This window comes from Dromiciops gliroides, chromosome 2 (genome assembly GCF_019393635.1).
Source record: "Dromiciops gliroides isolate mDroGli1 chromosome 2, mDroGli1.pri, whole genome shotgun sequence".
Taxonomy (NCBI): Eukaryota; Metazoa; Chordata; class Mammalia; order Microbiotheria; family Microbiotheriidae; genus Dromiciops; species Dromiciops gliroides.
The window spans coordinates 424,671,177-424,690,225 of NC_057862.1; the positions used below are offsets into that span (position 1 = coordinate 424,671,177).

The following is a 19,049-nucleotide window of genomic DNA, read 5'->3' on the forward strand; positions in this document are numbered from 1 at the left end:
CTCAGCATGATAGGACACCAGCCCTGCTCTGGCACAGATAAGGATTCTCCCGGGTAACTGTCAGCCTGTTTCACCCCTGGACTGGTGTGGAATGGCTAACCAGCTTGTCACCAAAACTCTTCTGACCCTTTCCCTTCCTCTTCCTTTTCATCTCTCCAAACCTACACATTTTTTTTCCTCTCTCTGGAAATGTCAGAGTTGTAGTGGGCAATTAAAAAGACCAGCTGATCAGAGACACTGAGACCAAGGTTTGGGTACTCTTGAATCTTGAAACTGATTTCCCTTTTTTTCATGGTCACTTCCTCTACTTTCGTCTGGTATGAAATGTTAGAAGACTAAAGGGTACTTTTCTTCCACTTCCGGCCTGTATTTAAAGTGGGAGGGGAGCAATAGAATAGGCTTACCTATACTGTCTGTTACTGCTCTAAGTGTAGCTTTAGTAAGGACTTTTCTCTAAATTCCAGAGCTATCTGCACCATCCAGGAGGCCTGCCTCATTTCCTAATGAGGTTGAAAAGATACACAAAGATGGAGCCAGGTTCCCTTCAAGCACTAGGACTTGAGATGAGAAAATGTTTCCAACAGGAAATGTTCTGCCTTGATAGAGGTAGTGAATTGTCGATTCACTTGTCAATTATGTATACAGAGATTGGATGCCTATTTGGAGGTGCCATGGAGAGGATTCCCACTTCTTATAGCGATTGGATTAGATACACTCAGAGATCCCTTCCAACTCTACAGTTCTGTGAATTGGGCCATTTAGCCCTAACCAGCCTTTCCCATGCTACTGTCCTGCTAAATGTCCTGGCCAGGGAGGTGTGACTCTCTAAACTACCTCACATTTTTTTCAGCAAAGGTCACACCCTCCATGAGCTGGGACTAATAGCTTTTGGAGCTCCCCAAGCTGCCTGCAGGTTCTGGGGTGATGATTTGTCCCAGGCCCTAAACTAGCCCAGTTCTCATGCATACCCAGTCTAGGCCTTCTCCTGTGTGAATATGGGCTTACAGAAACCTACCTGTTCAGTAGAAGGCAATGTTTGCTCTCTTGCTCAGTCTTGCAAATCTTCCCAGGTGACCTGTTCCTCTTTTCTGGGTAGTCTGTTCTGGCCTTTAATCCTTTGTAATGGAATGAGATGTTACGGGTATATAACCGCTGCTGGGACCAGCAGAGCTATATAATGTTATATTTCTCCCTGGATTGGAAAATTAGAGTTTCCCCAATAGCATGTGTTCCCCAAATCCAGTAAGCACAAATAATTCAATATCACCTCTAATGTGTGTGTATGTATACAAATATGTGTGTGTGAATATACATAATATATTTGTATATCTTTATCCCTGTATATGTTTATCTCTACGTGTGTATATCCACACACACACTCCCATGCTCATCAGGATGAATCCTGCCTCCACAGCATCATTAGTGGCAATGGCCAAATGTGTTTATCCCTTGGTAGCCCACCTTCTGGCCCCTTGGCCTGGTGCTCCAATGATGAACAAAGTTTGTTTCTGGGCCCATCCCTGAAGCCTTTTCCACACAGGCCAACCAGAGCTTGAGCGCTGCTGGCAGCCTTTGAGGGCCCAGGGTCCCCTCCATCCCACACGTGGGTATCAGAGCTGGACATTAGTAGAAAACACAAATGTATATGTGTATATATATATAATGTGTACATGCACACACCTGATTATCCATGGGAAGATTTCTGTTTGGTTTGTTTATTCCTAAGCTCGAAATGCTTTCCCCGTTTCTTGACTTGAATTTTGCGACTGTGATCTCCTTGCAGGCAGGTTAGCACTCTGCTCTTTTCCTCTCTGGAGCAGGAGGAGGCGGGCATTCATTAGCAATTCTGATCATTACTCCTGGTGAATGGGCTCTGGCAGCTTCAGTTGGATCTCTGCTGATCCTTCTGCCAGATTCCCCACCTCATCTCCCTCCCATTCCCAGCTGCTTTTTTTTGTAAAACTGAGCTTTTGCTCTGTCTGCTTGCAATTTCAAAGGAAATTATTCTCTAATCAGTAAGAACCCACTGGCCCAAATAAGACAATATGTAACAGAACATTGTTAATTTTTGAAGGGAGGAGAAAGGTTCTGTGAGTTGCTTTTGTGCAAATCCATTTTTGCCAAAGCTTTTGTACAGCAAATTCCTTGAACAAAAGGCCCCTTCATTCCCAAAAGGAGAAGAGTGGAGCGAATTGTGTAAGCGAATGACAAGGGTACCAAGCTGGAGCCTAACCTGTGGACAGCCGCTAATGTCTTCTGCACCAAGTCCTTTGAAGACTTGTGTTTTTAAACAGGGTAAAGTGAATGTGTTGCATTGCAAACTCAGGTATTATGATGAGAAGGTAGGAGTGTAGCTAGCGATGTAGAGACATTAGGTCAGCCACTAGATGTATTTGTGAATTTGGTTTTGAAGGACACGGTAGAAAGGTTGGAGGGTTGTGTATGGTTTTTTGTGTGCATGTGTGTGTATGTGTGTGTTGCCATTCTTCCCATAATGTAGGAAGCCTTTTCGCCAGTGGAAGAAAAAATCTGTGAGCGTCTCAGATCCCTCTCTCTTCTATAACCTCTTAGACCTTTTGCACCCCACCAGCCGTCATTTTCAACAAAAATTTCCTGCATGGAAATATGGCTTTGAAAGCCTCAGGAGAAGAAAGCCAGTCTCCTCGAGTCGTGCTGGTTTTTTCCTTTAATTTCCTTTGTCCTGAACAAAGGTTTGGAACTTCATTGCTCATGCTTCGTGTCTGGTTTTGAGCCACTTTAGCTAGGATCAAACTGTGGCTATTAGATACCCTACTGATGCCGTCTCCTAGGATGATACTTAGGTATACCTTCCACACTCAGACCAGGGGTCTGATGCTCGAGTGATCAGCACAGCAGTACCTAGTTTTCCCTGCCCAAAACACTCCACTGAGAAACTTGTATCTAACTTGACCATGATTCGGCACCAAGGTGACTCCATTTCTGAAGTACTTTAAGGCCTGAGTGATAGGGCTTATAATTTATAAATGAAGAAACTGAGGCCCAGAGAGATCATAGGGCAATAGAATAAGATCTGGGATGGACCTTGGAGGGGTCGTCTAATCCACTCCTTCATTTACAGTTGTGGAAACAGGTCCAAAGAGGAAATAGTAATTTGCTGTAATCAAGAGAGCCTGAATGTGAACCCAGATTTTAATTACAAATTCAGTGTTCTTTTCACTGAACTCAGGCCACTCCTTAAGATCATATAAAAAATGGAAAAACTAGCTAGGATTTGAATCTGTGGCTCATGATTCCTAAACCCATTGCTGCTCCTCCTTTATTCTCTCTGCCCACTTACTATCTTCAGCCATTTTACAACTGCATTCCTGATAATCTTCTAACTGGCTCTTGTCCTCAATCCTCCCTGATAATAACAGAGATTGATTTTGGGAGAAGGGGTACCCAAGTCACTTCCAAAGCACTCCTGGAGTACTGTTGTGGGGTTGACACTCCCAGATAACAAAGCCCTTGTTGTCTGATGCCTTGCATTCACTCTCTTGGGTGTGCCCTTGGCCAGGAGGGCATTCCTCTTTTCTCCCACCCCCTCATAATTTGACAAATAAAGTTTGAGAACCAACCAATAGTAATGCCACGATCCTGGGCAAGGACTTTAAAACCCCAGGAAATAGAGAGCTGCCTTACAAAACCTCATATTTCCTGGCTTTATGTTTTTAATTTCCTCGGGGGATGGGTGGGTTTGAACAATCAAGGGATTAAAAAAAAAAAATAGTCTACCCCATCTGCTTCTCAGGTATCAGTGTACCTAACCTGTTAGGACTCTTACCCCAGCCCCCTTCTCCAATTGGCCAGTATCACTTGTCCAAGCCTCACAGGGGCCATATACCATAGCTTACTCTTGTAGGCCTGCTCTGTGTTCCAAGGGCCCTTCTAATCCTAATCTAATATTCTATGGTTCTGAGATAAAATTCTACCATTACAGATCATTCCCACCATCTCCTGGTATCAATTGCCCTTTTTGTGAAGATAGACTAGATAATCTCCTAAAGTCTCTTCTATCCCTAAAAATCTATCATCAGAGGCTATACCAAGGTGAATTCCTATAACCTATGAATTAAACCATATTATATGTAGGGAAATTTGTCAACACCTTGGGGCGTTTTGCAGATCTCAGTAAAGTCATAATGTCACACAGAGGCTTTTCCTCCCTTAAATGCATCAAGACGTCGTTGCTGCTTTCTAGTGGAACTTGAACCTTAGTTCAAGAAGATGAGCGGTGGTTCCAAGCCTTTAGCTCAGTCACTGTGGGTCTTCAGGCCCACTTGGCCAAACCTCTGGGCCTATTAACCCAAGGCTCCAGAGACACTTTCTACCTACTTCCTAGAGTGGGCCTATAGCAAAGGATGTGGGTAGCCATCTTTCCACTTTCATTTCTATTTTATTAAATCTTGTGTTAAGAAACCTAGTCCTTCCCACTAACTTTTTTCTTAAAGTTTTTCTGTCCCTGTTACCTTTTTTGATGCCCCCCCCCGAAGAAAAAAACATTGAAGTTAAACTCCCCCCCCTCCTCCTCTCCCCCCCCCCCCAGCATGCTCTTCATCATTGTTCATCCTTTTCTCATTTTTATTTGGGCTGGAGGTTTCACTGCCAACCATCTGTGAAGACGTTTCTGTATCTGAGGAAAAGTGGCTTCTTGCTCTGGGAGAGGCGAGAGGCTAGAGGAATGAGGGACTCAGGGATAGAAACTAAAGGCCAGTGCTGACATTTCAGACACCTCACGTTGCAGGGTTTCTGGGGGTGCCCTGTGTCACGTGTGGCACAGGCAGAAGCTCAGGGATATATGTATTTAAGTACAAGACCCACAGAAACCCTCACCTTGATGTGACTGCAGTGGATGGCTTCTTTCTAAGGCTTTTCAGGTGTTTCAGGACCAGGACAGGCTCCCAAACCTTTTCCAAGCAAGAGCCCTGAGTTATGCCATATCCTCTGTTTGTCTTCCAGGTGGGTTGGCTCAGGTTTATGGGAAGATTTGAAATTTCTCTAGTTGGTTTTTGGAACCTTCAAAGACCTTTCAGGCTAGGTAGGAAGTTGAACCTATGCTTGGTCAAAGATGTGGGAATGTTGGGGAAAATCCTTGGTGGCAGGTATGGAAATAGATAATGAACAAATTTTTGAACTCAACTTTTATACTCTTTCCCTGGAGCCGGGACTCTCAAGAAAACCTTTGTTAGGAAAGCTGCCAGCACTGGGTTAGCCATCTTTCCATGGCCAGTCTGTTCTAGCCAAGCACAGTGGGGTCTCCAAACCAGTGCAGGTGGAAGATGTACCTATATCCAACAGCATCAGAAGGTCAGGCCCAACATTACCCATAATCCCAAAGCCTAATTTAAGAGAGGCTAGGGTCATTCCAAGATCCCTCTGGAAAGCCTTATGACAATTAGAATGGCCTTCAGACTTAAGTCCATCCTCTTGGGTTTAACCTTAGTAAACTTGTAAAAAGAAAACCCCTTCTCATTTTTGCCTCTTCCCTACAGGGCTCTCCTCCCTGAGTTTTTAGCTTGTGGGACAAATATTAAATAGTATTCATTTGCTGTGCCCTTTGAAATGACTAAATACAAGATAACTATATCAGCTAAGTGACTTACCCAGGGTCATATAGCTAACTAGTATTATTAGAGCAGATTTAGACCAAAGTATTCTGACTCTAAGCTGAGAACTCTTTATATTACAACATATACTGCCTCGAAGTCTAAGGTATGGGAAACAGCCTTTGTGCTTGGGAGGGGGTTGAGTTTCTGTGGGAATTTTCTTCTCCCCCCCCCCCCCGCCTTGATCTCTTGCTTGTTTGCTCGCTTGTGTGCGCACACAGACAACCACCCCCCCAATCAACACTAGGCCAAAGACCACTAAGCTTGGGGGGAGTACCCCCCTCTTTCCTAGTCCAAGACAGTCCTTCAAAATCTGTGAAAAAGCACCATATCAGCATCACCCTTGGTTCCAAGCTGGTCGTGATAGTCAGCTTTAGCCATGCCAAGTCCTTTTGTGATTGTTTTCTTTCTGTAAAATGTCTTGTAATAGTTGATAACATTATTGACTCAAATTTCCATATAAAACAAACTACCTCTTATGTCTAAGGATATGTGAAGAAAGAATACTGTGATTTTGGTTTTGTTTACATGTTTCTTTGTGGGGAAAAAGGGAGATATGAAATCCATTGTGGGGGGGTAGAAATGTGTTTTTTTTTTTCCCTGTGCTGCTGCTCTGAAGGTGATATGTTGTGATGCCTGCTGATTATTAGCCCCAAAACAGGGCTCCCTCACCTACCTAGACTACCTTCTTCCCCAGGAGTTCCTGTAACTTCAGGGTCCAGAGCAACTGGACCCAACTCCTTTCTGGGAGAGAAAATCTAGGTGGTAGGGGAAGGTATCCGACCCTTTATGCCCTAGGACTTCCATCCCCACCCCCTCCTACCCCAGGGGCACAGAAGCCATCCTCAACAACCCTATTAGCAGTGCTGGGCACTAGCGGTGCTTTTGTGAATCCCATCCTGTAGAAAATGTACCAGTGACCCTACTTCTCATGTCTTTACTTGGGCCCTTCCACTGTGTACCTGTGACAGATATGGGGAGAAATTCCTGGACTGGCCCCTGCCCCTGCCCCCATTGGTCTCTAGCCCTAAATCTTGCTTTTACCTTCACCTTGCTTGGCCCGTGGCCAGGCAGCCCACCCCTGGGGATGGATCTTGGCTCTCTGGATCACCAGCTTTGGGTTGGCCATCTCTCCTTGGAAGCTGCACTGTGTTCCTCTCTCCTAGGGTGGTCCCTTGTATAAAAATCAGGCTTCTGGGTCATCACCTCCCCAGAACCTATGCCTGTCACAGTGATGTGTCGTGGTGCAGAGCTCCCCATCCCTGCCCCCACCTTCAGGAACTTGTCCAATTTCACTTAGACTATGACCAAGCGATTGTTTAGCATTGCAGGCTGTAAGGCAAGGGGCCACTTTGGCCCCCTCCCTTTCCATCCCTGCTCTGTGAATTGACTACCTGTGGAAATGTGACCAATTAGTGTTTAGCAAGTGTTAGATATTTTAACTAATAAATGTGAATCATTCTGCACACAGACTGGTCTGAGCTGTTTTCTTTTCTTTGGGGGGCTGGAGGGAGATGGGGAAGGTTGTGGGGAAGGGAAGATTGGATAGCTGTATGTAGCAGGTGACAGCCCTGCACCTTGGTGATAAGTGTTCGAGCTAGAAAGGACCTCAGAGGTCATCCAATAAGTCCAAGCCACATTTCACAGATGAGAAGTCTAAAGCCTAGAGAGGCAAAGGACTTTTCTTAGGTCACACAGTGTGGCAGAGCTCAGATTGGAACCCAGATTTCCTATCTCCTAACCCAGTGCTCTTTCTCTTCTAGCTGCCCCCCATCCAGTGCTCTTTCTATAAAACTGCAGTGGGATCTTTGTTGAATTGGACTAAATTTCATGTTTTTATATTCAGGATTATAAAGGCAGCATGTAGTAGTGAAAAGAATCGGGGAGCCTTGGATCCAGCTACACCCCAAACTGGGTGATCTCCTGAGGCAAGGCACAGAACCTTCTCAGCCTCATTTTCTGTAAAGCGATGGAATTGAATTCAATGGCCTCTACATTTCTTTCCACCTCTAATGTTTTTTGTTGTTGTTGTTGTTTTGGTGAGGCAATTGGGGTTAAGTGACTTGCCCAGGGTCACACAGCTAGTAAGTGTCAGGTGTCTGAGGCTGGATTTGAACTCAGGTCCTCCTGAATCCAGGGCTGGTGCTTTATCCACTGCGCCACCTAGCTGCCCCTTTAATGTTTTTTGTTCTAAGGGTCCTTCCAATTTTAATATTCTGTCCTGGCATCCTGCATTGTTACAAACTAGTAAACATGGAGTTCATGTTTACTAGTATCTACTTTGTGTGATACCTCTTGCCCACAGTTGTCAGCTGCTGAAATTCAGCCCAGGGTCCCATTGCAGAGAACCTGACAGGTGAACTCTGACCTCTCACAATCCACAGCTGAAACACTGAGACTGAAACAATTTGACAACTTTAACAGGCCCCCCACACACACACACACACAGCTACAGTAGACAGAGTTTTATAGAGAAAACTTGAAAAGACCTTAGAGGTCATCTAGTCCAACCCAGTCACTTTTTGGAGGAGGAAATTTAGGTACCGACTGACTTGCCCAAGGTCACACAGGTACCACAGAACAGAGACTGAAACCCTGTTCCTCTGATTCTTCAAATCTAGTAAACCACACTGATCCAGCTTCAGGCCCTCCCTGAATCTGAGTATACTCATACACCACTTTGGCAAGCATTGTACTATATGGAAGTTTTCATACAAGAATGAATGTTAACCCATTGGGACCCACATAGGAGCAGGGGAGGCCTCTTTTTTTCCTCTTGGGAGAAAAAAATAGATCCACACATCAGCCTATAAAGAAGTCTGCTTTTAGGTTTCTCCAACTCTTGTCCCTGCACCAAGCAGATGTCATTATAGCTCCCATTCTCTGAGCTCTCCAAGTTACAAAGCTTTTCCTTATGACAACCCTGTGAAGTAGGTAATTAAAGGTATAAATACCCATGATTTGTGATTCTACCTCTGACCCCCCTCCTCCCACCTTCCCCCCACCCCCCATTGTATAACCAAGGAGGCTAAAGTCCAGAGGTAGTGAGGAAGGAACTCGTTCATGGCTGCAGCCAGTACTCCCAAGCGCCCCACTATTTTCATTCTACTATTGCTTTGGTTTGGGGAAAACAGAACTAGAATTACTCCCCTGACTTTCTGTTGAACATTCTTCAGCATAAGTGATTTGGTATATACATATGTACTATGTAGTATATATTATACTATATATGTATGTAGTATGTCTATACATGTGTGCATGTTGAGGTGAGTTTCCCTTCAGGACAGTCACAACTATGTCCGTGACACTGTGCATCACAAGATCATAGATTTATTTAGAACTGGATAGAAGGCACTTCAGAGAACAACCCTTTTGTTTCGGTATTAAGTAACTTGCCCTGAGCCCTATCACTAGTAAACTTCAGAGGCAGGATTTGAATCTAGATCTTCCTGATTCCAATCTTGGCACTCTGTTCACTCCATCTTGACTACCGTCTCAGGGAAGTGGTGAACTCCCAATAACCTGAGGTCTTCAAAAGGAGACTTGATAGTCATGTGTGTCTCAGAGGGAATTCCTCCCAATTGCTAAGCCTTTCAGGTCAAAATCTACCTTGCAACATAAGGTCCTGTTCCAGGCTAGATTTGGCACAGCAAACTCAGCTTATGCCATGCCACTGCTTAACAGTCCCAACAGAGACAAAACGTGTTGACCCTGTGGACTAATTGGAGATTCTCATGCCCACATTTTCCTCATAACCTCTAATGATAGAAGAATTCCTCTGGCAGTTTCCCACAAACTGTCATAAAATTCTGGGATTTCAAGCTAGAAGGAACCTTTTGAGATAGAATATGGAGCAAAGGTGATAAAATAGTGAGACTAGAATGTTAGAACAAAGAATGTCAGCTTTAAAAAGGACTTTAGAATATAGAATGTTCTAACAATTCTTACCATTTTGCAGATGACTCCCAGATCTATAAATCCAGCTTTAATGTTTCAAAATCTAGTTCTACAACACCAACTGCCTATTAGACATTTCCAACTGGATGGCCCATGGGTATCTCAAACTCAATATGTCCAAAAATAACTCATGCTTCCTCAAAAAACCTATGACTCATCCCTAATACCCCTATTTCTGGGTGTGCACCACTCTCGTTCCATTCACGCAGGTTTGTAACCGTGGAGTCATCCTTGTCTTTATTCTCTCTCACCTCTCATATCCAATTAATTGGTACACCTCCTGGGGCAGCTAGGTGGCGCAGTGGATAGAGCACCAGCCCTGGAGTCAGGAGTCCCTGAGTTCAAATCTGGCTTCAGACACTTAACACTTACTAGCTGTGTGACCCTGGGCAAGTCACTTAACCTCAATTGCCTCACTAAAAATAAAAAAAATTAAAAAATAAAAATTGATGCACCTCCATAACATCTCTTGTTTGTCTCTTCCCCACTCAGTCACCAACCTACTCAGTCACTTCTTGCTTAGACTATTGCCATAACCTAGTTGTTTTCCCTACTTCAAATCTCTCCCCTCTCTAATTCATCTCCTACATGACTGCAAATACTCCTAAAAAACCACTCTGACCCAGTCAATACCCTTCTCAAAAAGCTCCAGTGGATAACCCCAATTGCCTCACACACACACAAAAAAAGCTCCAGTGGTGGGGCAGTTGGGTGGTGCTGTGGATAAAGCAACTGGCCCTGGAGTCGGGAGGACCTGTGTTCAATTCTGACCTCAGACACTTGACACTTACTAGCTGTGTGACCCTGGGCAAGTCACTTAACCCTCATTGCCCCGCCCAAAATAAAAACAAAATTCCAGTAGCTCCTTAGTGCCTCTAAGACAAAATAAACATTTCCTTTACTTGGCATTTAAGGCCCTTAATAATCTGACTCTACTTAATACTGTCTACAATCCAGCTAAACTGGACTTACTATTCCTTATACTTAACATTTCCATTTCCCATCTCCATACCTTTGCCCAGACTGTCTCACTTAGATCATTCTATACTTTTAATGTACTTCTTCCTTCTGGCTCTTAGAATCACTGGTTTCCTTCAAAGGTTGACTCAAATTTCACCTACGCATGGCTCTGTTATTTCCTGAGATGCTCTAGTCTCTCAAAAAAATCCTCGTAACATACATATGTATTTGCATACATGCATACATACATGTGTATATGTTTCTTATGTTTGCGTGTTCTTTGCCCTGTAGATTGTAAACTTCTTGAAGGCAAGGATTGTTTGGTTTTTGTCTTTACATTCTTAGGCCTTGGTACCGGTGACTGGCAGATAGTGAGCGCTTAATAAATACTTGTCATTAGAACAAAGAAGATCAGAACTGGAACATAAAATCATATGTTCTAAGATCAGATCTTAGAACATAAAATAATAGAATAAACAATATACAGTGTCAGTACTATGAAAGAAAGTCAGGGCTGGAAGAGACCTTAGAACACAACATTAGGACGTTCTGTTCTTGTTCTAGTCTAGGTCTTACTCAACTCCTCCTTTACAGAAGAAACAGGCCCCAAATGACTTGCCCATGGTGGTTCAGGTATTTCAGTGCCTAATGTGGAGCCCTCAAGAAACACCGTCTCCAGGGTAGAGGACGCCACTTCGAGGAGGTGTCTGGGAGCCTGGCTGGGCTCTCATGTGGAACAAGATAGTAAAGGTAGAGATGACTCATGTCCACTTTGAGCTGAATTAGAAGAGTTTTAGGAATAGAAACAGCTGTGTCAATACGACAAGTTTAAGATTGAGAGTGGGGGAGGCTGAGGGAGTGAGAATGATGGGAAGACAGGCTAGGATCAAAATATCTCTAAAGAAGGAATGAGGCATCACCTTCATAAGGATTCAAAGAATGTTAAAACTAGATGGAATTTAAGAAGAACAATGCTAGATCTAGGAGAGACCTTAGACCAGAGTTTTCAAGCACATGGCCCAAAACATCCCCAAAATGTAACTGGGAAATATTTAACAAAATAAATAAAAATATAATAAAATGAGGGAAGGGGGGATAAAAATTGGAACCCAAAGCTATAAATAAAAATGTTTATTACATTAAAAAATACAATAAAACATTGTTGCTCAGCAGTTTCTGATTCTTTGTGATCCCATTTGAAGTTTTCTTGGCAAAGATACTAGAGTGGCTTGCCATTTTACAGATGAGGAAACTGAGGCAAACAGAGTTAAGTGACTTGCCCAGAGTCACACAGCAAGGAAGTGTCTGAGGCCAGATTTGAACTCGGGAAAATGCGTCTTCCTGACTACAGACCCAGTGCTCTATCCACTGCAACACCTAACTGCCCCTACATACATGGTTTTTCTAAGTCTGATGCACCATTTCCTGGTACACTTTCTTTTTAAGGTTGACCCCACTGCCTTCAACTATAGAATGTTGAAAGTAAAAGGGAGGCCAGAAGCGCAGGGAAGGGGAGTCGCTGCGGTTTCCTGCTTCAACAGTGCTTGAACGGAACCCGCTGCTCGATTCCCGGCCGGAGCCGCCCTTAGCCACCTCTCCACCTTCACCTCCACTAACCAACACTTCTCCGTCCTACCGTTCAAGCAGCAGCCGTCCGCCGCCGCCGCCCCAGCCTCAGCCGCAGCCGCTGCGCAGCCGCCTCCTCCCTCTGCCTCCTCGTCTAAGCCTCCTCCACCATCTCCGCCGCCATGACGACCTCGTCTCCCTCTCAGGTGCGACAGAACTACCACCAGGACTCTGAGGCCGCCATCAACCGGCAGATCAACCTGGAACTCTACACCTCCTACGTCTACCTGTCTACATCTTACTACTTCGACCGAGATGATGTGGCCCTGAAGAACTTTGCCAAGTATTTCCTGCACCAGTCCCACGAGGAGCGGGAGCACGCTGAGAAGCTGATGAAGCTGCAGAACCAGCGCGGTGGCCGCATCTTCCTGCAGGACATCAAGAAACCAGACCCCGATGACTGGGAGAGCGGACTGAACGCAATGGAGTGTGCTCTGCACTTGGAAAAAAATGTCAATCAGTCTTTACTGGAATTGCACAAACTGGCAACTGACAAAAATGACCCCCATTTATGTGATTTCATCGAAACCCACTACCTGGACGAACAGGTAAAGTCCATCAAACAACTGGGTGATCACGTAACCAACCTGCGCAAAATGGGGGCCCCCGATTCTGGCATGGCGGAATATCTTTTTGACAAGCACACCCTTGGAGACAGTGACAACGAGAGCTAAGCCACACACCTGGCTTCCCCCACACCTGGGAACTGTGGGTGCCACTCCTCCTGTCTTTCAGTGCATGCATATTTTGGTTATCTGACCTTTTCATAATCTGTACCAAAAAACTACCACCATTCACATCCCAATAAAGTGACTTGGTACTGATGAAAAAAAAAAAAGAAAGTAAAAGGGAACATGACAACAGAAAACATTAGTGCTGGAAAACCTTTGGATTGGAAGGGTTTATAAAGTACAACTGGTTGATTTAGTGCTTTCAAGTTTAAAAGGCACTTTACTTAAATTGTCTCTTTTAAGCTTTAAAGCAACCCTGTGAGGGAAATATTCCCATTTTACAGAGGAGGAACCTTAGGCTCAGAAGGATTAGGTGCTAATCCATGTCCACACAGCTAGTGTCAGAAGTAGGATTTGAACTCTGGTCTTCCTCATGTCTGGCAAGACCCTTCTCCCTCTGCCCCCACCCCAGCACCCTGACCACTATATCAGTCTGCCTCTCGACATGGACTCTTAGAAACCAAAGGCACTTTAAAAGGGTCCTCTAGTCCGTCCCTTCTCATTTTCCAGAAGCCCTGAAGCTTCAAGAGGAAAGATGCTTAGAATTCCGGGCCCCCCTCTTCACAGGCTCCTAAAACTAGGCTCTGGCCTAAATCTCCCCTAGTCTACATTCCCTGTCCCGGTCATCTATTCCCGGCCTTGTCCACGCAGTGCTGTTGGTCAGCAGTGGCACCTGGCTCACTCACGAGGACCGACCTGTGAGGAGGAGGTGGTGAGAGCCCCGTGGCTGAGCCTAGGGGCTCCTGGAGAAATGTTTCCTTGGCAACCAGGCCCATGTGGAAGGCCTCACCATGGCTACTACTGCACCCTCCATCCTTCTACAGCTCCTTCTGCCAGCTCCAGGCCCCTTTGATAGATACCAGAACTACCATCAGGTGGAAAGTCTCTCCTTTCCACCCCCAAATACCTGGTCCCTAGGCCCTTGCTTATGGGGTAAGTTCCTGGACTTCTGAAGCTCCTTATGGTTAGCCATAAAGATGTACTTTCTCCCAGCAAATCGAGGCCATGAGGTGATAAAAACTGTCCTAGCCAGGAGAGAGGACACTGGGATCTCCTGTCATTGTTTGCACCTGTGTCTTCCTCTGTAAAATGTATGAGACAGCGCATGTCTGTGTGTGAACATGATTCCTAAAGGCTTTTCTCTCTTCTAATGTCTGTGTTCCAAGGGCCCTCCCACTGCTAACCATCCATAGACTATGGTTTTAAAAACCCATTTGGTTCTGAAATACCTCTCACTTCTGTGAGATGGCGACTTGCTACGGGACCCCTATGATTAATGCCATTGGCACCTACTACCCATGAACTCATTTTCCTCTTCTGTAAAAACGATGAGGTTGCTCTAGATGGTTCCTGACATCTCTTCAAGCTCTAAGCCCAGGATTCTAGGAAGACATGAGTCACACGTACCCGCCAGGAGTTGGGCCTGCCCTTGCCTCTGCGACTGGTTTAGAGACAGGCCCTGCTGGAATCAGAGGCATGGCTGGAATGATTTTTGTGGCTCCTGCCAGCAGGGGCCCTGGCTCAGTAAAATTAGACATGCCATCCCCTCTCCCACTCCATCAGCCCCCATCCCACCCTGCTCTTTTCTCTGCAGAGACTCGGGTGGCTGGGGGACCCTAGCATTTACCCTACTGTTGGAAGGGGGAGAGAACTAGTGCTGCCTCCTGCTTCCTCTCACAATTTCCCCCTGAAGACTTTGTGTCCTCAGCTGCCTGGATCAGCCCCAGCCCTGTCCCTGAGGGACGAGGCCGTACAGGAAGTTTCCACTGGCCACTTCAGTGCTGGCCATTTCGAGCAGGGCAACAGAAATGCAGCTATTTTTAAGAGCAGGGGAGGGTCCAGGGGGCACTTGGCGGCATTTCCCGGAAGGTCCGGGTGCTGCCATCATCCTCTTGGCTCAGGCTTGCTGCTTCCCGGGCCTCCAAAGAGGGCCAGCTTCCGGCAAACAGGAAGCCCCACCACAGGCTGAGCCTTCGTAGGCCAAGCCAGGAGAGAGGGGGGAAGGCCTTGCTCCTTTCTCCTCCTCCTCCTCCTCCTCTGCCCCCCTCCTCCTCTCCTCCCCCCTTCCTCCCCCTCCTCCTCTCCTACCCCCTCCTCCTCTCCTCTCCCTCCTCTCCTCCTGCTCCTCCCCCTCCTCCTCTCCTCCCCCTCCTCCTCTCCCTCCTCTCCTCCTCCTCCCCTCCTCCCCCTTCCTCCCCCTCCTCCTCTCCTCCCCCCTTCCTCCTCTCCTCCTCCTCCCCCTCCTCCTCCTCTCCTCTCCCTCCTCTCCTCCTGCTCCTCCTCTCCTCCCCTTCCTCCTCCTCTCCTCCCCCTCCTCCTCCTCTCCTCTCCCTCCTCTCCTCCTGCTCCTCCTCTCTTCCCCCTCCTCCTCCCCTTCCTCCCCCTCCTCCTCCTCTGCCCCCCTCCTCCTCTCCCTCCTCTCCTCCTCTTCCTCTCCTCCCCCTTCCTCCTCTCCTCCCCCTCCTCCCCCTCCTCCTCTCCCTCCTCTCCTCCTCCTCCCCTCCTCCCCCTTCCTCCCCCTCCTCCTCTCCTCCCCCCTTCCTCCTCTCCTCCTCCTCCCCCTCCTCCTCCTCTCCTCTCCCTCCTCTCCTCCTGCTCCTCCTCTCCTCCCCTTCCTCCTCCTCTCCTCCCCCTCCTCCTCCTCTCCTCTCCCTCCTCTCCTCCTGCTCCTCCTCTCTTCCCCCTCCTCCTCCCCTTCCTCCCCCTCCTCCTCCTCTGCCCCCCTCCTCCTCTCCCTCCTCTCCTCCTCTTCCTCTCCTCCCCCCTTCCTCCCCCTCCTCCTCTCCTACCCCCTCCTCCTCTCCTCTCCCTCCTCTCCTCCTGCTCCTCCCCCTCCTCCTCTCCTCCCCCTCCTCCTCTCCCTCCTCTCCTCCTCCTCCCCTCCTCCCCCTTCCTCCCCCCTCCTCCTCTCCTCCCCCCTTCCTCCTCTCCTCCTCCTCCCCCTCCTCCTCCTCTCCTCTCCCTCCTCTCCTCCTGCTCCTCCTCTCCTCCCCTTCCTCCTCCTCTCCTCCCCCTCCTCCTCCTCTCCTCTCCCTCCTCTCCTCCTGCTCCTCCTCTCTTCCCCCTCCTCCTCCCCTTCCTCCCCCTCCTCCTCCTCTGCCCCCCCTCCTCCTCTCCCTCCTCTCCTCCTCTTCCTCTCCTCCCCCTTCCTCCTCTCCTCCCCCCTACTCTCCTCTCCTCCTCTCCCTCCTCTCCTCCCCCCTCCTCTCCTCCCCCCTTCCTCCTCTGCCCCCCTCCTCCTCTCCCTTCTCCCCCTCCTCTCCTCCTTGGGAAGGGGTGGGGAGATGGTTGGAGCTCCCAGAACTTATTGCCTGGCTTCCTGGTCACACTCGGGAGGTTGATGCTGCAGTCTCACCTGGCTCTGCCCACCTGTCTTGAGGCCCTGTGGAGGGGCATGCCCAGGGAGCCTTTGTGGAGGATCAGGGTGTGGGGGGCTACAAACAGTAGGGACTCCTCCCATTGCCTGGCCACCTAGCAGCGGATTTAACCTGGCTTGGCCTACAGGATGACAGGCTCCCTAAGGATCCAAGGGAGCAGCTGTTGTTGATAAGGACCCTGGATATGCAGTCCAGGAGCCCTGAATTCAAATTCATGTGACTGGACAAATCACCTTTCTGGGCTTCAGGTTCCTCATCTGTAAAAGGAGGGGGTTGGGGAAGATTATTTCTAAAGTACTGCCCCTCCCAGCTTCTAGGGCCTATGATCCTCTTACCTTCTGTGTTCGTGGGTGCGAGCTCAAGAGTACACTCTGTGTTCCCCTCACTCACTCCTGTCCCAGCTCCGCAGCTGCCAGTGCCTTTTCCATGGTTACCATGGCACTGGATTTGAACTTGTCTTCTCTATGCCTGAATATGTATGAGTTGACACCCCCTTTAGAATGTATGCTCCTGGGGCAGCTAGATGGCACAGTGGATAGAGCACCAGCCCTGGAGTCAGGAGTACCTGAGTTCAAATCCAGCCTCAGACACTTGACACTTACTAGCTGTGTGACCCTGGGCAAGTCACTTAACCCTCATTGCCCGGCAAAAAAAAAAAAAAAAAGAATGTAAGTTCCTTGAGGGAAGGCCTTTCATTTTTGTCCTTTAATCTCCAGCACACAGCACAGTGCCTGGCACATAGGTATGTGATAGATACTCATGGATTGATCAATTAATTTTTTTTTCCCGTACTAGATTTCCTCTCTCTCATTCTCTCCCTCCCCCCTCCTCTCTCTCTCTCTCTCTCTCTCTCTCTCTCTCTCTCTCTCTCTCTCTCTCTCTCTCTCTTTCTCTTTCTCTCCCTCCCCCTCTTCTCTCTCTCTGTCACTCTTTCCCCTCATACTTCCCTGACTGACTGCACATCTCTTGTTGTGCCTCTTTCTGTCTCTGTAGCCCCTGATGGGGGTTCAGTGTCTGCCCTTCTTTGGGGCCCTCTGGGACACTCACCTGCTATGTCCCTCAGAGGGTGAAATTCTTTCTCCAAAGCTGAAGTGGGCTGGACCATGTCAGGCCGAGTCTCCCACGTCAGCCGGCTAGGCACTCATCTTCGTGGCTCCTGGTGTCATCGGGGCCAGAACATCCATTACCCACCCAAGGCCCTTGCCTGTCCGGGCGACAGCAGTTGTTCCATCATTGCTAGTTCCCTGGCCTTCACCCCAGGCCTCAAGGGCACACACAGCTCAGCCTCCTCCAGGATCCCCCTCCCTGGGAAGTCTGGGGTGCCTGGACCCCCTGGAATCTGGGAAAGAGGGCTACTTGCCTAAAGCCTGTATTTCTCCTAACTGGAAAATAAAATAGGAGAAAAGAGACAAAGGGATAAGTAATCCACAGACTCCCATCATTGGGGAGGATTTTACCCTCGGACCCGTGTTCAAGACACCGTGAGGCCCTTGGACTGGAGTAGAAAACCAGAAGACAAAGAATGTCACACAGAGACAGAAAAACAGAGTTTGTCAGACGGACAGACACGGAGAGGCGGAGACCTAGAACAGCATAGAGAAGCAGACGCAGAAGCACTGAGCTACCCAGGGAGAGACAAAAACAGAGTTGGAGAGAGAGGGAGAAGGAAACAAAGACAGAAACAGAGATGTACCGAAAGGGTAACAGGCCTAAAGAGGAAGAGAAAGAGCCAGACTGGAAGATGGGTGCAGGAGTCCTCAGAGGGAGGATGGGATTAGAGACGAGACAAAAAAAGACCTTTGGGGGGGGGTACTGCCTCGGTGGGGAAGGAATTCGTGAGGCAAGGCTGGGTCACCCCAAGTGAGTCCTATCCCCGGGGGTGCGGGGCAGGACTGGGGTGGGGAAGGAGATGAGATAAGCCGCCCACGGTAGTGGGCCCACAGCTGGGGCCGGCACGCTCCAGAAACGTGCCTCAGGGAAGAGAAGGGCCCGACCCCGCCCGATAATGGGGGATGAAGATAAGGGCCCTGAGGGAGGTTCAGCTGGCCTTCAAGGCTGCACCTCACTGCTCCCCCCATCCCAAGTGGCTGAGCTGGACCTGCCCCACCCCCCACATGGTGGGAACTCCAGGGCCTGGCTCTGGGGATGGGGGGGAGGGGGAGGGGGAGGGAGGCAGGAAGGGGAGCAACACTCCCCAGGGACTGGCGGACCTGTGATGCTTCGACCACCCGCAGGAGCAGGAAGGAGAACAGGTCCCGGTACCTCCAGTACCTCCCTGCCTCCAGGTCCAGCCTTGTCTGGACCCCCATCACCAGGGGCCTGCTGGCCTTGGGGTGGGTGGCAGGTGGGTGGCTCACCGTTCAGTTAGAGCAGTCACACAGACTGGGGGTGGGTTGGGGGAGGGGGGGTAAGAAAATAGGAGCTCCCCCAAAGCATGGACTGATCAAGGAACTGAAAGCTGGTCAGGAGGTCTGGGCATGGGGGTGGGGGAGGAGGAGGGGAGACGCTCCCGAGGAGCTCCCGGTCTAATGGGAGAGAGAGAGAGACAACATGAAAACTACCATGTGTGAACAAGACATTCACGGGCTAATTTGGAGGGGAGCCCTTCTCAGAGGGAAGACACTAGGATTAAAGAGAGCCTAAGACATAGGCATGGAGAAGGCAGGAAGAGCCAGGAGCCGAGAGTGACAGTGGCTCTGTGTCTGACCATGTGTCTGCATGGTCATCGGCTTTTGTGGTCACGTGGGAGGATTTGTGTATGCACAAGTCTG

The 19,049-nt window shown here is 48.4% G+C and overlaps 1 protein-coding gene across 1 annotated transcript; it reads left to right on the forward strand.

Moving 5' to 3' along the window:
* The first annotated feature begins 12,265 nt into the window (after positions 1-12,265).
* On the forward strand, positions 12,266-13,008 carry LOC122742687 (ferritin heavy chain-like). Its single transcript, XM_043987104.1, has one exon. It carries the CDS (start codon positions 12,293-12,295, stop codon positions 12,842-12,844), a length of 552 nt encoding a protein of 183 aa, XP_043843039.1. The 5' UTR covers positions 12,266-12,292; the 3' UTR covers positions 12,845-13,008.
* Positions 13,009-19,049: the final 6,041 nt, after the last annotated feature.

Excerpts from the sequence above, each read along its gene's own strand:
- LOC122742687 (XM_043987104.1), top strand. The coding sequence starts at position 12,293 with ATGACGACCTCGTCTCCCTCTCAGGTGCGACAGAACTACCACCAGGAC.